General features: G+C 41.1%; 3 protein-coding genes across 5 annotated transcripts in view; 1 reads left to right on the forward strand and 2 right to left on the reverse strand.

Moving 5' to 3' along the window:
* The window catches only part of abl1 (c-abl oncogene 1, non-receptor tyrosine kinase), a 41,018-nt gene extending 33,395 nt beyond the window's left edge, over positions 1-7,623 (reverse strand). For 2 of the 3 annotated variants that reach the window (XM_080046471.1, XM_080046469.1), the window contains exons 1-2: positions 7,072-7,623; positions 6,041-6,431 (exon numbers count right to left, since the gene is read on the reverse strand). In XM_080046471.1, coding sequence (XP_079902597.1) covers positions 6,041-6,167 — 127 coding nt within the window. In that variant the 5' untranslated portion in view covers positions 6,168-6,431; positions 7,072-7,623. The remainder of the gene's footprint in view (positions 1-6,040; positions 6,432-7,071) is intronic. The other variant, XM_080046470.1, reaches the window with a different exon arrangement.
* A 547-nt stretch (positions 7,624-8,170) lies between these two features.
* exosc2 (exosome component 2) lies at positions 8,171-12,021 on the reverse strand. Its single transcript, XM_080046917.1, has 9 exons — positions 11,694-12,021; positions 10,550-10,651; positions 10,338-10,383; positions 10,106-10,195; positions 9,926-9,991; positions 9,761-9,829; positions 9,448-9,624; positions 9,060-9,188; positions 8,171-8,581 (listed from the first exon to the last, which is right to left on the reverse strand). Exons 1-9 carry the CDS (start codon positions 11,813-11,815, stop codon positions 8,501-8,503), a joined length of 882 nt encoding a protein of 293 aa, XP_079903043.1. The 5' UTR covers positions 11,816-12,021; the 3' UTR covers positions 8,171-8,500.
* Positions 12,022-12,690: 669 nt separating this feature from the next.
* ric1 (RIC1 homolog, RAB6A GEF complex partner 1) overlaps positions 12,691-19,127 on the forward strand; it is a 34,224-nt gene continuing 27,787 nt past the window's right edge. Inside the window, exon 1 of the mRNA XM_080046655.1 lies at positions 12,691-13,271. Coding sequence (XP_079902781.1) covers positions 13,131-13,271 — 141 coding nt within the window. The 5' untranslated portion in view covers positions 12,691-13,130. The remainder of the gene's footprint in view (positions 13,272-19,127) is intronic.

Here is a 19,127-nt window from a genome sequence, read left to right on the forward strand (position 1 = left end):
TTATACAAGGCTTAGGAGTCAGTGGAAAGTATTCCTGCCAAGGCAATCACAGCCCATACAGACAGACACATTTGGTAAACCTATCAGTAGGCTGGATGCATGGCATGCATCTGGTTCAATGGTGATCATTAATCAATTGATCGTTTAAAAAAAAGTTAACCTTCATCTCTCAAATAAAAACTTCCAATTTTTACTTTCGATAAGATGTCTTAAAATTAAAATGTTATGCTCCATGTCTAGAGCTTATTGTCCAAATTATCAATAACATAATTAAGCATTAAAGCTGACAAAACTTATAAGCATGAATGCAAAATAAATATTATATATTCGCTCTTATTTGGAATTATAGTAGAGAACAAGCCTCCCTTTGTCTTGGTTATATTGTGTCCTCTGCTATTCTGGGCAATACATGAAGACAGAGGTAATTTTTACGAGACAGAACTGGTAAATAACAAAGTATTGACCGTGAAAACAAAGGGGGAATTTAATGGTATAATGATGTTTCAACTGGATTCTTTGTGTTAAAAATGAAGTTTTAGAGGTCAGGTGGCTCACAATGGGAGAGAAAACCAGAGAAAAGTCACGCGATATTATCTGCAGACCTGCAAACTCATAGGAGGTGAAAAAGGTGACAAACACCCGTCCCTTCTAGGGGGGTCGGGTGTTTTCCGCTGTCCAAACGATAGGCTATTGTTAAATATCATTCACACAACCAGAGTTCTCCACTATTGCCTCCAATGTCCAGCTGGGTGAAAATAATAGCCAGCTGAGATCCTGACCCTCCTAGGGGGGTCCGGGGGTATGCCCCCCCGGGAGATTTTTTTTAAACTTTTTAAAGTGAAATGCATGAATCTGGTGCACTTTGAGAGGGAAATTAAGAGGCTAAATCTGAGGAATTTTGTGTGAACAAATAATTTGGAGAAACTGGGTCGGATGAATTAGAAGCTTCTTGGATTTAGCATTAAAATGTTCATTTAAAATAAAATATTATGCAGGGTCCTCTGGGTTGGGCTTGGTGCTCTTTTTCTTTTATGGGACATATTTCTCTGTAATATAATGAATACATTTAAATGCAGTGAGAGGAATGAAGTAGAAGAACTCTGTTGTCCAGCTATCTTTTTTTCCACAGACGAGGCTGAAATAGGTTATACAGCGCATGGGCATCTGAGCCCCATTTCCAAATGTTTTTAAATAAACTCAATACACACTGGACGTGAACGTGACGTGATCAGTTAAACTTGGATTACCTCCCAGATGAACTGATTAAATTATTGGGCTATTAACTAGGCTATCTAGATCAAAACATTGTATTAATTTTTTTGTATGATATAATAATATGATGTTAATATCAAACACACAAACTAAAAAATAAAAATAAAAATAAATTGGGGGGGGGGGGGGGGGGGGGGGGGGGGGGGCCTGTCGGTCGGCTCTGATTGTGAGCGCACTGCAGACACTTCATTTCTGCAATGTGCGCTCATTAAACTGTCAGCTTCACTTAAGAGTCCTGTGTGGGTCAACAGTGCAGTGCAAACTATGCAGCATAAAGTTATAACATTCGTCTACGACCGTGATGTTAAATCACCTTCACACAAAGTCTCCGCCCCAGCAAAGCAGCGAGTCGATCGCTGTGACGGTGAAAATCACCGGGACCCGGGAGACCCAGTGAGCGAGTGAGACGCCGCTCAGAAAAAACTCTGTGGTTTGATGGATGAAATCAGTCGGGGATATCCTGCCCGTTAACTTTGTCTACGGGAACGGCTTCCGCGATCTTTTTCTGTCTCGAGTCTAACAGAGAGCCATGTCGGCAACCTGACAGCGCGACTAAATAAAGGGACTGTACAGTGAGCTGCGTCCCTCCGTATAGTTTCTGTTTCAGTAGGCTGTTACATTAACCTCTGAAGCATTGACAGTGTTTAATCAAAGCCTCTAATTTTTTATTATCAAAAGGGCTTTAATTGAGACTTTTAGCCAATTCTAAAGTCTGAACACACAGCGGCAGCAGTGATGCTTTACTGTGCCCGATCTTAACGCTGATTGGACAATACTCATGACGTCTACCAAAGATGTTTTATTGCCAAGATAACGATATTCCCTTGTCTCACACTACGGTAACTCGCCCACACAGTCCAGTCTGGGAAGCGCTGGCTGACTTCTCTGGCAGCTGCCGCTACCCCCCCCCCCTCCCAAAAACAAAAACTCTTCGGATCTATACGATTCACGTGGGTCATATATTTTGATTCTAAACGGCGATTTTCGCCGAAAAGCGACGAGTTTGCAGGTATGTATCTGATCATTGACTGAAAGATACACAAGAACGGGGAAGAAACATCACCGGCTATGACATCATAACACGCAAAATGCCAAACATTGGTTCCAGGATTTGATAGTAAACGGGATATCTTTTCATTTGGGCTGCTGGTTTGTTGGCTGAAGATGTCCTCTTGGTCCCTGTAAACTTTTTCATAATCCCCCCCCCCCCCTCCACTATTCTTTAATATTTGATCTGACAATTCATCTGTTAATTGAGAAAATAACCTGCAATGATTAATGATAATTAGTTTGCATCCATAATTGCAAACATTCCCTGTATGGTCTCTGCCACGTCCTTAATATCTTACAGCACTCTATATAAAACACTACCCACCATCCTGAATAAACACAGGAGGAGGCACTGTTGAGCCGTGCCGTGTCATGTAATGTTTTTATTTTCTTCCTAACCCGTAAGATCAGGGGTAAGGAAGGGGACACACTTATGCATCTTTTTATGTGCCCTATACAGCTTAACGATGTCCTACTCTATGGCATGCTGTCTACATCATTGGGCCACAAGCTGCACATCTTCAGTGCACTTTCCCCCACAAGACTGCTGTGACTCTCTGTGGGAAGTCAGCTGTTAATTGTTAACATTGGTTAATTTACAATGCTTTGGTCCCCTCTCCTCTTAGGTCCTCTGTATAATGGAAAACGTGTGTTTGTTCAATGGATTCAGAAGCGTGTGACAGTAGCAGCAAACGTCCGAAATAAACTTAAGGATGTTATGAGAAGATTGTTAAATGTGTTGCAGACTTATAGTTTATTGATATCGGACCAGGTTTCTGCTGGTCCTTTCTGGGTGATAAACAGATGGCTGGGAAATCTCTGACCACAGGATCAATAGTCTGAGCTAATATACAGTATCTCACAAAAGTGAGTACACCCCTAACATTTCTTCAAATATTTCATTATATCTTTCCATGGGACAACACTGAATAAATGACACTTTGATACAATGTAAAGTAGTCAGTGTACAGCTTGTATAACAGTGTAAATTTACTGTCCCCTCAAAATAACTCGACACACAGCCATTAATGTCTAAACTGCTGGCAACAAAAGTGAGTACACCCCTTAGAAAAAATGTACAAATTGAGCCCAAAGTGTAAATATTTTGTTTTGCCACCATTATTTTCCAGCACTACCTTAACCCTCTTGGGCATGTAGTTCACTAGAGCTTCACAGGTTGCAACTGGAACCCTCTTCTACCCATTCATGACGACATCAAAGAGCTGGTGGATATTAGAGTCCTTGCGCTCCTCCATCTCCCGTTTTAGGATGGCCCAAAGATGCTCAATAGGGTTTAAGTCTGGAGACATGCTTGGCCAGGCCATAACCTTTACCCTCAGCTTTTTTAGCAAGCCACTGGTCATCTTGGAGGTGTGTTTGGGGTCGTTATCATGTTGCAATACCACTCTGCGGCCCAGTTTACGAAGGTTGAGTGCACATGGTCAGCGTCGTACACAGAGGTTGGCTTTGGAAAATAGACGTATGAGTGCTGCCAGCATTGCTGAAGGGCTTGAAGGGGTGGGGGGGTCAACCTGTCAGTGCTCAGACCATACGCCGCACTCTGCATCATACTGGTCTGCATGGCTGTCATCCCAGAAGGAAGCCTATTCTAAAGATGATGCACAAGAAACCCCACAAAAAGTTTGCTGAAGACAAACAGACTACGGACATGGATTACTGCAACCATGTCCTGTGGTCTGATGAGACCAAAATACATTTATTTGGTTCAGATGGTGTTAAGAGTGTGGAGCGGCAACCAGGTGAGGAGTACAAAGACAAGTGTGTCTTGCCTAGAGTCAAGCATGGTGGTTGGAGTGTCATGGTCTGGGGCTGCATGAGTGCTGCCAGCACTGGGGATCTACAGTTCATTGAATTCTAACATGTACTGTGACATACTGAAGCAGAGCATGATCCCCTCCCTTCATAAACTGGGCCGCAGGGCAGTACTGCAACATGATAACGACCCCAAACACCCCTCCGAACGACCACTGGCTTGCTAAAGAAGCTGAGGGTAAAGGTTATGGACTGGCCAAGCATGTCTCCAGTCTTAAACCCTATTGAGCATCTTTGGGGCATCCTCAAACGAGAGATGGAGGAGCGCAAGGTCTCTAATATCCACTAGCTCCTTGATGTCGTCATGAATGGGTAGAAAAGGGTTCCAGTTGCAACCTGTGAAGCTCTAGTGAACTACATGCCCAAGAGGGTTAAGGCAGTGCTAGAAAATAATGGTGGCAAAACAAAATATTGACACTTTGGGCCCAATTTGGACATTTTTTCTTAGGGGTGTACTCACTTTTGTTGCCAGCAGTTTAGACATTAATGGCTGTGTGTCGAGTTATTTTGAGGGGACAGTAAATTTACACTGTTATACAAGCTGTACACTGACTACTTGACATTGTATCAAAGTGTCATTTATTCAGTGTTGTCGCATGGAAAGATATAATGAAATATTTGAAGAAATGTTAGGGGTGTACTCACTTTTGTGAGATACTGTACATGCATCAATGTCAATAAGAGTGAGTAACAAAAACCACCGTATGTCCAAAAAAGCTATCCCCTTACACCCCGAGGAATAACTCAAAGCTCCACAATCGTTTTGGTATTTTATATTCAAATAAGTTTTCGGCATGTCTTTTTTTGTCAAATCAGTGTTAAAAAAATATGTTCTCAACTCATCCTAGATTTAAGGGCAATGCAAATCCAAAATACTGTACGGGCCGTCTATATAATACAGTTGTGTTTTTGGAAATAATAAAAATACAGAAAACTTGAATATGTACAAACCAATTTTTTTTTTTTTACTTTTTCATATCAGGTCTTACTGTCAGCACAGCTGTTAACATATTTCCAGATGAGCGGTATAGATTTGTTGTTTAGTTACATTTTGCAGATACCAAAAAAGTAAGTGTCAGTGAGTTCAAATCATCTCACTGTTACAGAGTTTGTCTGACCTTCACTGCTCCATCACATAGAGAGTAGCTCATTAGCTTACCAGTATACTATTCCAGATACAAAAGTGCCAATACAACACCATTATATGACTCAAGGCTATCCCTCTAGCAGCAGTAACATGAGTTTTTGCTTGGCATTACAAAAACGAATTGCTGTATGTAATTGTCAATCAAGAGACAACCGATCTCAACAAAAACCAAACAAGTGACCAACCAAAAAGGTACTCATCAGACTATCTTTATCGCCCTGCATCAAACTGAGAGCAAAATGTCGCCTTTTTAGCTGCTTACTAATGAGTACTACAAAGCAATTAAAATGTATTAGTGCACGCTCTGTAGAGAACACTACTTTCGCTCTTCCGGGTTGAGCAACCAAATCTGTTATTCAGCTGGCAAGCTGCATTCACAACGGTGCAATCACAGCAGTTAGGCAATCTTTACACTATTGTGTTATCAATTTATGCAAGGTAGCATATACTGCATTTAGGATTCTTGCTATTTTTAATAAAGTGAATAGCCTCCATTTTTATTCCAGTATAGGTAAAATGGTCAGTCCAGTCCATTCAGAGATTTTTATTATGAGATTGACTTGTTTCAAATAAAGTGGCAGACAGAAAGATACTTGGCCAGTGTTAGCACATGATGCTCAAAAAGGCTGCAATGCTGCTTATCCCACTGCAAACCCATACGACTAAGCAAAGTGATAACAGCTCAACAAAAGGGAACTCACAACAAGTTTCTTATTATCAGAGACATTTGTTTCTTACCGTGCACAGCAAAAACATTACAGGGCTGGATCCCATGGCGTGACGACTCTCTCCTTCCACCCTTAATGAAGGCAGGCAGACTGGGTCTCCTCTGGTCCCCGACAAACTTCCCCGGCTGCTGCCCCATAAGGGCAGGGTGCCAGGCCGCAGCCGGGACTCCCCCAAGCTGGACTCAAAGTCACTCACCGGCAAGACAGTTGGCCACAAGGCGGGGAGGGGATCAGGAGAAGACCAGAAACCCTTTACCCTGGCTCAGCCTGTCCTCTCCTGAAGTGTGGGTGAGACGGATCACCTACGAAGAACTGTATTACTCCAGTGTGTCTCCGTTTAAGGCGCATTAATGGAGCCTGACTGCTTCAAAGGCCAAGGAGAGGCACTTCAAAATAATAATCTGGAGGGGGGGAAAAACAATCAGGAATGATTTCATAGAGAGCGACATGACTCTTTCAAACACTTTAAAAACTCTATAAATTTGACTGGTATACACTAAGACTGAAAACAACACCCTAAAGTAGTAATTAAACATGTGTATCCTAGGGCTGCGGAAAAATTACATCTAATCCAGAGTAGTCTGAGAAATTTCTGTGCCAATTTATTTACTGTATGCCAAACTTGAAGTATGGACCCTCTGTTAAAATTAGGATGCACACCCACTGAATTTCCCCTTTTATTATGCTAATCAATCTCTATGAATATCAAGATGGGGATGGTAAACCTCAGTATACAGCAGCTAACCACATACCTTTCTGGAAATTAAGTGTGCAGCAACAACAAAGTGGTCGACAACATATAAATAAAATAATTTGCATCGAAGACATATCAAACTGTAACTGAAGCAGAGTATAAACTTTTGATATCATTAACCTGTTGTGCCTGTGTGAAACTTTAACTACTACAAAAACAATGTCGAAATATGAGCTCATCAGCTACAAGCACTAACGTGTAAATTGACAGACTTTCACCACTTATCATAAACTTGTGGCAGTTTCAAACATATGGACTAAGAAGTAAAACTGTAAATGGAAACTTACACGGCCATAGAAACATGTATACTGCTGGTTAGCTGGCAACATCGGGCTAATGTTGAAGGTAGCCATGGAGGCTAACTTACGTTAGCTGGTGGTATCCAGCGCCAGACCCTTCAATGCACATCGAGCACTCAACAGTTGGATCTCGCTGAGTCGCTGGCCATAAAACGTTGGACAAGTGCACTCCAAAACAACAACATTACAAAAGTCAGCAACTATGTAAAGTTAGTTTTTTTCTCTTTTTTTGTAAGCAGTCTTTTCAAAGCCGCAGTATTCCGTTTGTTTCAAACTTCCGTGTCCACTCTTCCCGTCTTGCGGAGATTCTTCCCCTGTGGTACCCGGACTAAAGGCACTTCAATCGAGGAGGTGAAGAGAAAGCGAGGAACCCCAGCCGGCCGGACACCGACTACTCTCTCTGCGAGCCCCTTTCCCTGTTTACAGCCGCCGAGCTCTTCGTTACCGACCCCGCCGCTCGCGTGCCTATTCATCGCTTTAACGTGGAAATATTAGCAATAAACTTTGGCCGAGTAGTTGCTGTGTCGCTGGTGCCGCCATACTTCCATACGCAAGGTGGTTTACAGAAATATGTGGGTGGGGCGACGTCTGACGTCGCGAGCGTGCGTGGGCTAGTAGTAGCAGAGTAGTAGCCTACATGGGAACCGAGCAAAGATTGCATTATGCTGGAAGTGCAGCCGGACAACACAGCTCCAACTCCAACCAAAGAGGGCAAACTCAAGTAAAGAGAAGTTGTGAGTTTGGTTTGTTTATTTGGTAGTGGTTTAATTAAAAGCTCTGCAACTGATGAAAATGTTGTATCTCTGCTCCTCCCACTGACATGCATGCATATGAATACAGTTTATGATTCAACATTGGTGTTATGACACTCTAAGTACCTTATATACTTTTTTTCATTAATTATGTACAGGTACTGACAACACACCAATATAATCCAAACATTTAAAAACATTAATGCTACAGTTGGCCTCACTCTGCATTACTGTTAATGCTGAAAAAACACAGACCAAAAGCCTGTATGGTACCTTAAATGTTTTCCGTTTCCGTTTCATCATTATTCAACAAAATACACCACACTGAGTTTAACTGAAAATTATAGAAAATTTATTGCATACACGTTTTTTTTTTGTATAAAACCACACATCAAACATTTTAACTATTTAAGAACAGTTGTTTTCGTGATTTTTGAATGTTGCAGAATTCATGAGGTTACCCTTACTTTCCATGAGCAGTCAAACGATAAGTGTTTTGTTGATGGATAAAATACACATAAGAGCTGCACAACAGGCTGTCACAGTAGCAAGGGTCCTGGGAATAAAGGCCAGTTCAGTCCTTGGATCTAAGGTCATGACCTGACATTGGTCTGCTTGATGGGTTCTTGTTTTTTTGACAAGGTCACAGTTAGGATTTGTGCTCTTTAACCTTCCTGTTCCACCAGCTTCTGTTGCGTCAACATTACAATCTCCTCCATCACTTCTGGCTTTAAGATGTCCTTCACCTACAGAGACAGCACACAGAAGAGTGTTATAGATTACTTGCACTGAAAACAAGATAGTTGTCAACACCACAAACTTTGTATCGACACTGGTGGACAATATTTACACGAAGATGCATTCATGACAAAATGGCAATAATAGCACATGCTGTAACATAAGCAACATATTCATGAGAAGCATTAATATCAATTCAATTCACCAAAATGGCAATATAAGCATCCCTGTTGGTTCTACACTGTTTTACGACAGCATAGTCAAAGCTGACAACTATCAATTGCTGATGTAGGTTTTCAATATGGCCACCAGATGGCACCACACTTCACAGATATTTTCACCTTTTCATTCAAATATATTTACATTTCCTTTTCTTTGCATTTGTGAGACAGTGGGTAAAATGCAATCACATGCCCTTTGAAAACTGTATGATATAAGTGACTGTTTTGCAAAATGTGCATCAGATTCCATCCAATTGCTTCCTACCTGATGTAGAACGGAGGATTCGTAGCAATAGAGAACACTGGTGTCATACAAAAGGACCTTGTGGGCAGCCAAAGCCAGCAGGCAGTTTCTCAACCGCGAAATCACCTCTCGATCTGACAGACTAACAGGCTGAAGGAACAGAAACAGCAAACATATAAGTTACAAATTATAATCATTTGGATGCAGTAGATTAAAATGTATTCAAACAAACTGTCTCCTCTTTGCAGATTACTTGCATAGTAGACAGTCAGGTTATCTTAATAAGAAAAAATGCATTTCTTAAAAAAACAACTGTAGGTATAAATATTTGAATAATTATATGTACCGACAAATGTGCTAAAACCTAACACATATTAATAACGCTGCTCTTAGAGAGTTCGGTTCACACCTCCATGCTAGTGTAGAAGCCCCCGGCCTCCTCCTCCTGTTGCTCCGGTGTTGGATACAACCATACGAAGCCATTATTGCCGAGGATGATGGATGCGCCACACGGCAGGTTGTGGAAATGCGATTTCTGCCTCTTAATCAGAGAAGGAGAAATCTGGACCAGCACTCCTTGACCCAACTGATGGTGGAGAATTTAGAAAAAATAAATATCATGTTAAATTGTGAGAAGACTAGTGTATTTGTAGTTAATTTTTTAGTAACGCAATTAAAGCTACATGGATAATAATGTCCCTGCGTACATTGGCACAACTTACTTTTCCGTACTTTAAACTACGGGTGTGAAGTGACAGTGCTCCATCCGAAAAGACAGACTGCACCTCTGCCTAAAAGCACAGGATCAAAGCAACAAAAACTTTAGGAGTGAGAACAATAAAGACATAGCAGCAGCCAATGAAATGATACAATAAACTGTGTGTTACACTGATGAGATCGCCCTCCTGAAGGTATTCTCTCATGGTGAGCTCATCTTCTGCCGATCGTCTCCTCTAAGAGAGAAAATAAATTTAAATTTTAAATCTTAAACAATAAAAATAAAGTTCACCCTTTACCAAACCTTTCCAAACCCAAGATCTAGGTCAGAACATCTTTCTACAACTCACCAGCTCTCCTCCGGGCAGATTAACAGAAGACAACAAGAGGACAGAGTCCAGCCGGGAGTTGGTCTCCACCTTCCACCGTTTCTGTTGCACCTGCACATGTCACAAAAACACAGATAATGCAAACAAATATCTTACTAGCCAAAGCAACAACAGCTTGTTGCAGCCATGCTTTTAAGGTTAGATTCAAATTGTCTGACACTACATATAAGCAGAGATGTTGGCAGCGCTTTACCTCTGTGATTCTGCCAACCACCACGTCTCCGACCTCACCGTTGAACCTGCATTTCAATAACGTAGAACGTTATAATTACATAACTTTGCTAAATTGGCAGCAGTGCATAATAAACCAATACAAATTTTGGCGCACACAGGTCAATTCAGCACCACTTGGCCCATTTGACTTTTTCACTATAAATGTGGAAGATGCTCAATTCAACCACATACCTGGTCTTGAGTGGTCTGACACAGATCAGCTTGTCTACTCGCTGCACCTCTCCAGCGACCGATGCCGTCAGCTTGTCTTCATCAACATAGGTACCGTGACCCCTGGGGAGAAATGATGTAGAGCAATAAAACTTAATGAGTAATACAGCCAGAGAGGATGTGGGATAGAGAAAGCTTGCATACCCAATATTCCCAACCTGCCTGGTCTGTGACTCTTGAGCTCATCATTTTGTCACTTCACTACATGGTTGCAAATCTTTTCAAAGTTTACATCTGATTAAAATGTGTACAACTGTTTGCACTGCTTACATCATATCATAAAATGTATAATTTAAACCAGAACATATGGGATATAGCCTACATATTTCTGTGCAATATTATTCTCTTTAATATAATTGATTTTATTCTAATTTATATGTGTTTATTTATTTATTTTTACTATCTATATTTAGGTTGTTTGCACTGATTAGAGTATAAAGAATGACTATGCCAGCGACTGCTTCTGTATTTGTTGAGCACATTATAATATTATATATTGTAAAAAACGTTGAACTTTGACATTAACAGAGATCGATTTATATCCTTCCATTTTCAGGTTGAAATACAGTATTGTAATACAGTAATAAGAACTATAAATCAAAATCATAATTTAATCCCCTTATCGTTGCGGCTGTGTCTATGAGCACTAAGGTCGAAATCTTCATGAACTGGTAAACAGCTAAGCCAATAAGGAAACTTTATTCCATACTCAGGTGGTCCATATAAAATACATACAAAACACAGACAATACAAAACAATCAAACACAACAAGTAGGGTTAAAACATTATAATATTATTATGGTCTGAATAACAACGTACATTTAGCTTTCCACTGTTGACTTACTTGAAGCTAGTGCATGCCTGCATCACAATGATTGTTGCAGCTGCTGCTGATGGTCACTTCTATCTTATGGTACATTTTCTCAAGTATTTATTTATTTGTGTTTACTGACATTTTAAAATCAGCTTCAATCTACTATCAGTACAAGAGCCAGTATCATCAGGCTCAGTTATAGTTGATTTCCTTCCATGACAACATGCTGTGGAGCGGCCACACAGCAGCCGACCACACCACACAGCCAGTGAACCCACCACCACTACCTACCTCATGAAACCAGTGTCTGAAGTAATAACATCTCCGGGGACGACCAGATCTTTTCGGTCGAGAGCAGAATCTAGTAATGACACCGGTTTCCGAATAGTTGGTAATCTCATGTCAGCAGCCATGCTTCTTCTTTTTCATACGACTTCTTCTTCTTCTTTTCGCTGGTCGAACTCACAACTGCAGCGTTACGTGTTTTACCGCCACCTACTGATGAATGAGTTTTAATGAGTAGGCCTACCTTTTATCAGTATTTTTTTCTAAATGTACGCGTGTAATAAATGGAATTTATAGAACATCTGTAACATTAATCACTCTGCCTGTGCTGTGCCACTCATGGACCTATAAAGAAAGGTGCCACTCACCACCAGGCAAGAAAAAAACAAACTTCTTCTGTTTGTACTTCCTGTCCACTAACAGCGATAAATCCCCATTACCGCCCCCTGCTGCCCCGACATGTGCACCGCAGTTTCCAAGTTATTTCTTCCATGGTCTGATTCTAGAAAACTTGCTTTTATCATTCCAACTATTTAGCCAGCACATGGACATTTTACCACAGATATGTTTTATGAGACACACTTATAGAGCCTTAATAAAGTCAGTTATTTGTAACACAAAACGATGCTCGCGTGATAAATTAGTATCCTGATTATTATTATTTTTTCCGTCTTGCTATTTGTATGGTGCTGCATAGGGGCATGCAAAATGTTTTTTTTTTCAGCTTGCCGTTTCAGAATAAACTGTTACATAATAGTTGGTACGTGTTTTTCCTGCACATGTCCTTTTGCGCCACCAGATGTCAGCGTCGAGCCACGTTGACACCGGTTGACACCAGAGCGAATGAGTCTCCGCCGTGCCTTCACATAACGGAAAGGTGACGTCAGATGTCAACACCACGCAAACGTCTCCGTCGTCGCCAATCAGCGTTGAGTCAGTCAGACTCCTGTAAAGATGGCGACGGTGAGGTATACAGGAGTGAAGACTGGACGCTTTACTGCTAATAAACACCGCTGGTCGAGACACCGTAACAATTGACAGGGCGGCGGGAGCGAAAGTTAATCGACCCATTTATCCGCCGTGGTACGCTGTTGGGTGCTGTGTGGTGTCGCTGCGTGCCTGGCTGCTTTTGTTTTCGGTTGTGTTTTCTGTCGCTGCCGTGGACTGCTCGTTAGCTTCAAGTTGGAAAGCCAATGCTAGCCCAGGGCTAGCCGAGCAGCTACATCGGATGCTGGGATCTTTCTGTGCGGCATTCATGGATTGATAGACCGACCCTTGTCAACCTCGGACTGCACGCGTCTATTTAAAGTTTCTATTTTTATACGAAAACAAGACCCAATGACTCACTTGGATTAAATTACTTTCGGAGGAATAAGGGGTGCCCACTATCTGGCATTGCGACGCTGTTTGAAGTGTTGAGTCGGACGGAGTGAGTTTGCCGTCATGTATTTTCTAACCGGCTGGCCCCGGAGGCTGCTCTGTCCGCTGAAGAGTGAAGAGGAGCCCTTCCACATCCAGCCCAGCTCCCACAGGTTTTACTTCGCCGTGCTGTCGGAGACACAGCTCAGCGTCTGGTTTAGTCGGGTAAGTTCAAGTCATGCTCGTGAACTCAACTGTCCCCCACAAACACAGTGAACCAACTAATACAGTCGCCATCGTTTATTTTGTTTAAACAAAATAGCCTATGCACTAGCCTTCTGCTCTGCGTGGCAATCTGGCTGCATGCCCTTCATTTTTTATTAAAAGGTTAGGCCCTATTAATAAACACAGAGTAACAATGACGTCGTTAGGGATGAAGGCTAGAGGCTTGATTTATTAATACATGGTGGCACCTATACTCTTATTACATAGATGACAGGTGAGGTGACATAGTTACGCATCATAACAGTTTGGGTACATCCGCATACGTGTGCCTTTCACAAAGGCATAGCAGTACAATTGTACAATCAGTTAGTTGTATCTCTGAGTGGCGTTTCAAACCTTTCCTCTTTCATGCTTGCGGGGATCCGCTCAGCTAGTTCAAGTCCACCTGATGAGTAGGTCTACTCATATTACACAGAGTGGCAGCTCTATCACTTTGAACTGGTTAATTTTCTCAGGTACATTCAGTCCTTTTTGGTGAAATGTCCTATTCATATCCTATCACCCGGTCTTTGACAGGCTCCTTGAGTTCAAAGTTTAAGTTATTATCAGCATGGGATTTCCAACAGTGTTCACAACAAATATTCACTCTCCTCATGTTATGTTGTGTTCTGTCAGAAAGCAGCTGAACACAAATCCAATATATTTAAAGCTGCCAGAGTAAAATGTTTAATGTAAACAATCACAATTTGGATTCCTTTAAATTTCCATCACAGAATACAGATTTAATAGCGACTTGAAAATACAGTTGCTTTTCAGTGACATCTGGTGTACCGATGACGGGTTATATTTTTTTCTCTAACTGGTCTCTTTGTATTCGAAGGCCAATGTGTACTACATCTCTATTTTAATTCATTATGACAGTATTTTCAACAGCTAAAACGTGTTTTTAGTATGAAGCATTTTAAGCACTGCCATGTTCTATGCAGTGCAGGGTAATGTTTTAAACCATACATTCTTAGACATGTAAGCTGACCAGAATCGTTTTGTGACCAGTGAGTTGACATTAAAGGTCTTATACTGGAGGAAATACCCCCAAAATATATTGCAGCACTGCTAAACAGTGGGTTGTCAAAGGGATGAGTGCTGTATTGCCAATCTTCTTTTCCAGAGAAATGCAAATTCAGATATTTCTTTAAAAAAAAATTGTAAAAGCTGGGTGTATGCTAGGAGGAGATGTAGGAATTACAAATATCTTCTTCGACGATCGAGCAAATGATTGAAACATGATGACATAAACTCTGTGGCTGATGTTGTGGAAAAGTGTCATTATATTCCAGATATAACCTTGTACTGTGAGATGTGTGTTCCTGACTGTCCCCATTTGTTTTGAACACATCAGATTGAGTCATGCTGACATGGAGAGGACTGGAGCTATTTGATTGAATTTGACCTGCAGTCAAACACCATTGTTTTGGTCTGCCTGTGCTCAACTCGGCTTGTATGTTATTGAGTTGTAGCAACAATGGATCGGGGTCACTGTTGATTTCCTGAGGCCACAGTCAGGAAGTGAGCATGTTTTCCTTCCCCTCTTTCTTAAGAACTTTGCCTGCTTGTTGTGAGTATCAATGAGGTGTGTCAGGAATGTCAATGGGAGCAATGTCTTCCTCTTGACATGCACCTTTCACATCTGTTGAATCCATTCAGTCATTTCAACTCACTATCTGACTCCACGTACAGGGATGTAGTGGAGTGTTTTGTTTAAACACATTTTATTCAAGACTAGCATTTTCTAAATATATTCAAATACATTTCTTTAAGTAAACACATTTGATCGTTAATCAATATTATATCAGGATACAGTTTTGATACGCATCTCCGTTTATTGGATTTAAGCAGAGTTAAATGGTTAAATAATTTATTATCCCTCTAAAGTAAAGAGAAATATTTAACACATATAACTAATCAGCCAATCACATGGCAGCTACTCAATGCATTTTAGGTATGTAGACCTGGACAGGACAACTTGTTGAAGTTCAAACCGAGCAACATAATGGGGAAGAAAGGGGGTTTAAGTGACTTTGAACATGGCATGGTTGATGGTGCCAGACGGGCTGGTCTGAGTGTTTCAGAAACTGCTAATTTACTGGGATTTTCACTCACAACCATATCTAGGGTTTACAGAGAATGATCTGAAGAAGAAAAAATGTCCAGTGAGCGACATTTGTGTGGAGGAAAATGCCTTGTTGATGTCAGAGGTCAGAGGAGGATGGGCATACTGGTTCGAGATGATAGAAAGGCAACAGTAACACAAATAACCACGCGTTACAACCAGGGTATGCAGAATACCATCTCTGAAGCAGACGACCAACCTTGAAGCAGATGGGCTACAGCAACAGAAGACCCCACCGGGTGCCACTACTGTCAGCTAAGAAAAGGAAACTGAGGCAGCTATTCGCAGAGGCTCACTAAAATTGGACAATAGAAAACTGGAAAAATCTTGCCTGGTCTGAGTCTCGATTTCAGTTGCAAAGTTCAGATGGTAGGGTCAGAATTTGGCGTAAACAACATTGACCACGTCTACATGCCTAGATGCATTGATTTGCTGCCATGTGATTGACTGATTAGCCATTTGTTTTTACAAGCAATTGAACAGGTGTACCTAATAAAGTGGCTGGTGTGAGTGTGTATATATATATATATATATATATCTGTCTGCCATGGTTCAAATGAATGCACCACTCTGTTACAACATAGATGTTTCGCTGCGCGTTTCCTCAAGAAACATGTGGCTCACGTGATTTGGTGAATCAAGGTGATTGTAAATCTGCCATTTTCCCTCCCTGTCCCAGCTTCATTGTTCCTCTGCTTTTCTCAGCCATCATTTTACCACCAGTTCTATTCTCTTTCGTCCCTCATATCCTCGGCCAGTGCGGCCTGACTAGTTCAGTGGAGACGTTATTACTTAATCCCTGTTGCGCACACACACACACAGTATCTCAGCCTTGTAGTCATTCTTTGGGAGGGGGCATACTGCAAGGGATTTCTAGGAATAGAGGGATACAGTTTGTTGTTGTGGCGCTGGTGCTATTATGCAGTAATATAGCAGCTTAGTTGGCTCTGGTTGCCTGCAGAAATTAGCAGCGTTGAATGGTTTCAAGTAGCTGTGTGTGCGTAATCCTTTACACTCTCCCAGGGAGTTCTTCAGTTACATCAGTTAACTGTATTCAATCTTTGTTGATCATGGGAAATCTCAATGCAAGGGAAAAAACATGAGCTGGAGCCCCTACTACCCTAAAAACCTTTTCAGTTTTAGCTCAGTTAAAATACTTTTAGTACGTTTTTAAACTTACTGTTATTTTGGAGAGCAAACTCAGGTCCTTCTGCCTCGGTGTTAGTTGGGCAGTACAATATACCTTCCTGCCTTCAAAGTGATAGATCATATGACATCATTCTTATATCTCTTGTGTGATATCTGGTCATATGATTTGTTATTGTGAATATGTTGTCATTTTGTTGATTCTGTTGTTTTTGTTGTTGTTGGTAGTGGTGAAAGTCAGTCCAAAATATACTTCAACTTCAAGTAGTAGCTGCAGTGACTGATCTAGGGCTGCAACTAACGATTGTTTTGATAATCGATTAATCTGTCGATTATTTTCTCGATTAATCCATTATTAATCGATTAGTTAAAGGCACTACGAGTAAGATGGCACGTTGGCGTCCCCTTTGGACAAAAGCGGTAGTATTTTTACGACGCCCGCTGTCGCAAATGCTCGTGCCAGGCGCGCGAGTGTGAACTGAGAAGGGCGCAATATAGTGCATGTACGTGTGTTGAAAGTGTGAGGACTCTTTTCGGCTCCGTGAGAGTGGTTTTGACACTGCATCAACTAATGCCAGTCAGTACACACCTGATTGCAATGAGTTGATGCAGCAGCGTCACCTAACTACCCTCTCTCACGGAGCTGTGTCCTCACAGAAAGCGAATGAAAGAGAGACAGCAGTTTGTATGGATCGCGATGAGGTAATGTGTTTGTGTTGTTGATGTAAATAATGACTATTTCAGATAATGGTTATCTGATGATGGTGAAGCAAAGCAAACGTTGTGTTAGTACCAACCGCTCATTCATTTAGGAGTAAACACAGTCTAGTTTCGCTCTCGTGAAATTGTATACACGTTGCTTGGCAACGTCCTCGTCCCGCCCGTAGTCACTCTCTCTTTTCGCTTTTCTTCATTGCATTCTCTTTTTTTCTTTGATGGTTCAGCCTCGTTACCAGTCATTGTGACGACAAATAACTGTCTCAAACAAGGCTCCCGCTCCCCTTCCCTCACCTAGAGGGATAGGCTTCTCAAATCACGCTGCAGCGCCACACTGAAATCTGCAACCAATACGGATATGTGACCATAGAGCCTGCACGAGCGAACCGAAAATCGGACTGGGTGTGCGACCAGACCAAAAGCAGTAATAAAAACTATATAAAAACGTCTTTCTTTGCACTGATGGTCCCGTTTGCTGTTAAAGGTAATTTATGATTATCAGAGGAAACATGAGGCTGTTTAAAAGATATTTAAATGTTACTCGTAGCCGCTTTAAATGCAGTTTTCCAAAGCCCATGTTGACGTCCTCAAATGTATTGTTATGTCCAAACACAAAGATATTTCAGTTTACTGTCATAAGACTCGGATTAAAGAAACCAGAAAATATTCACATTTGAGATGCTGAAATTATTTTAAAAAATATTTATTAATAATTGGTTAATAATCGATTAATCGTTGCAGCTCTAGACTGATCCAAACATTATAACTTTCCACAAGCGCTGGTTTGAATTTTGAACGATTGAATCTTAGAACTGATGTCAATAGTAAGTAACTAATTATAGTTTTGTTCCTATCTCCATTTCTCAAATGTAATCATACAAACTACTACCCTTGAACTTCCAAAACACTGCAAGAGTTTTTCCCTGCAACTCATAGCAACTGAGCAACCTTTACCAGTGCAGGTATCTTTGGCATTATTAAAATTTCATCTATCGAAAGGGACACTGTAGAGTGGAAAAAAAAACCCCTGCTCTCATTACCGTGACTAAGGTACGATGTCTTGTGTTGCAGAGCTGGAATTACATGAGCTGTTTCCCCGCTTTTGTCATCAGACCACCGCCATTCAACGTAGAGCAGCCTGTTTGTTTCTCTAATGTCAAGGACTGTTACACGCCTTCCTGAAAACAGAATGAGCTGCCCTACTTTAAGAGATCTAGGCGGGCCACCATAATCGTTTGCAATTTTTAATTTCTTACTCCCTATTTCTGTATCCGGAAATCGAAAAAAAAAAACATGTTAACCCTTCTCACTGGTAGTGACACTTGCTAAGAAATAAATGAGGGGTCATACAACTCATCTTACTTTCACAGGATAACTCCAAGTTCATTCTTTTACAGTCATAATCTGTGCTGTTTTCTGTGATCCAGACACATATATTATGGACTTATGATTCAGGACAAGAATCAAATTAAGGTCAATAGCCTCCGACAAAGTCTGTCTGTTCATCTGGTCTGTGTAGCATGGTTTAAACAGGAGAAAGAAAATGTTTTTGATTGCTAGGCTGAAAGATACTTTTATGAATAAATTGGCCTCGGATGGTCCCATTTTTCTCAAGACCAAATCTGTTTGTTGTTCGTAGCAAAAAAACATTTGAGACGATGAACAGAGTGGCAACAAATCCCCTTCTAGCACTCTACTTGACAGGTGCAGATAATACTGCCAATCGGCACGGAAAATGTTAAAATGCTTTCTGCCTGTTTGGAGTGTATTACATCTGAACAACAGAATTTCTGTTTAGTTACTTTCAGATTCATGCAGTAGTC

The sequence above is a fragment of the Ammodytes marinus genome (genome assembly GCF_949987685.1).
Source record: "Ammodytes marinus genome assembly, chromosome: 18".
Taxonomy (NCBI): Eukaryota; Metazoa; Chordata; class Actinopteri; order Uranoscopiformes; family Ammodytidae; genus Ammodytes; species Ammodytes marinus.

Coding starts and splice junctions, on each gene's coding strand:
- exosc2 (XM_080046917.1), bottom strand. CDS start 11,815: ATGGCTGCTGACATGAGATTACCAACTATTCGGAAACCGGTGTCATTA. Junction 10,384..10,549: donor GTCAGACCACTCAAGACCAG/GTATGTGGTTGA, acceptor ATTGAAATGCAG/GTTCAACGGTGAGGTCGGAG. Junction 8,582..9,059: donor AATCCTCCGTTCTACATCAG/GTAGGAAGCAAT, acceptor CTGTCTCTGTAG/GTGAAGGACATCTTAAAGCC.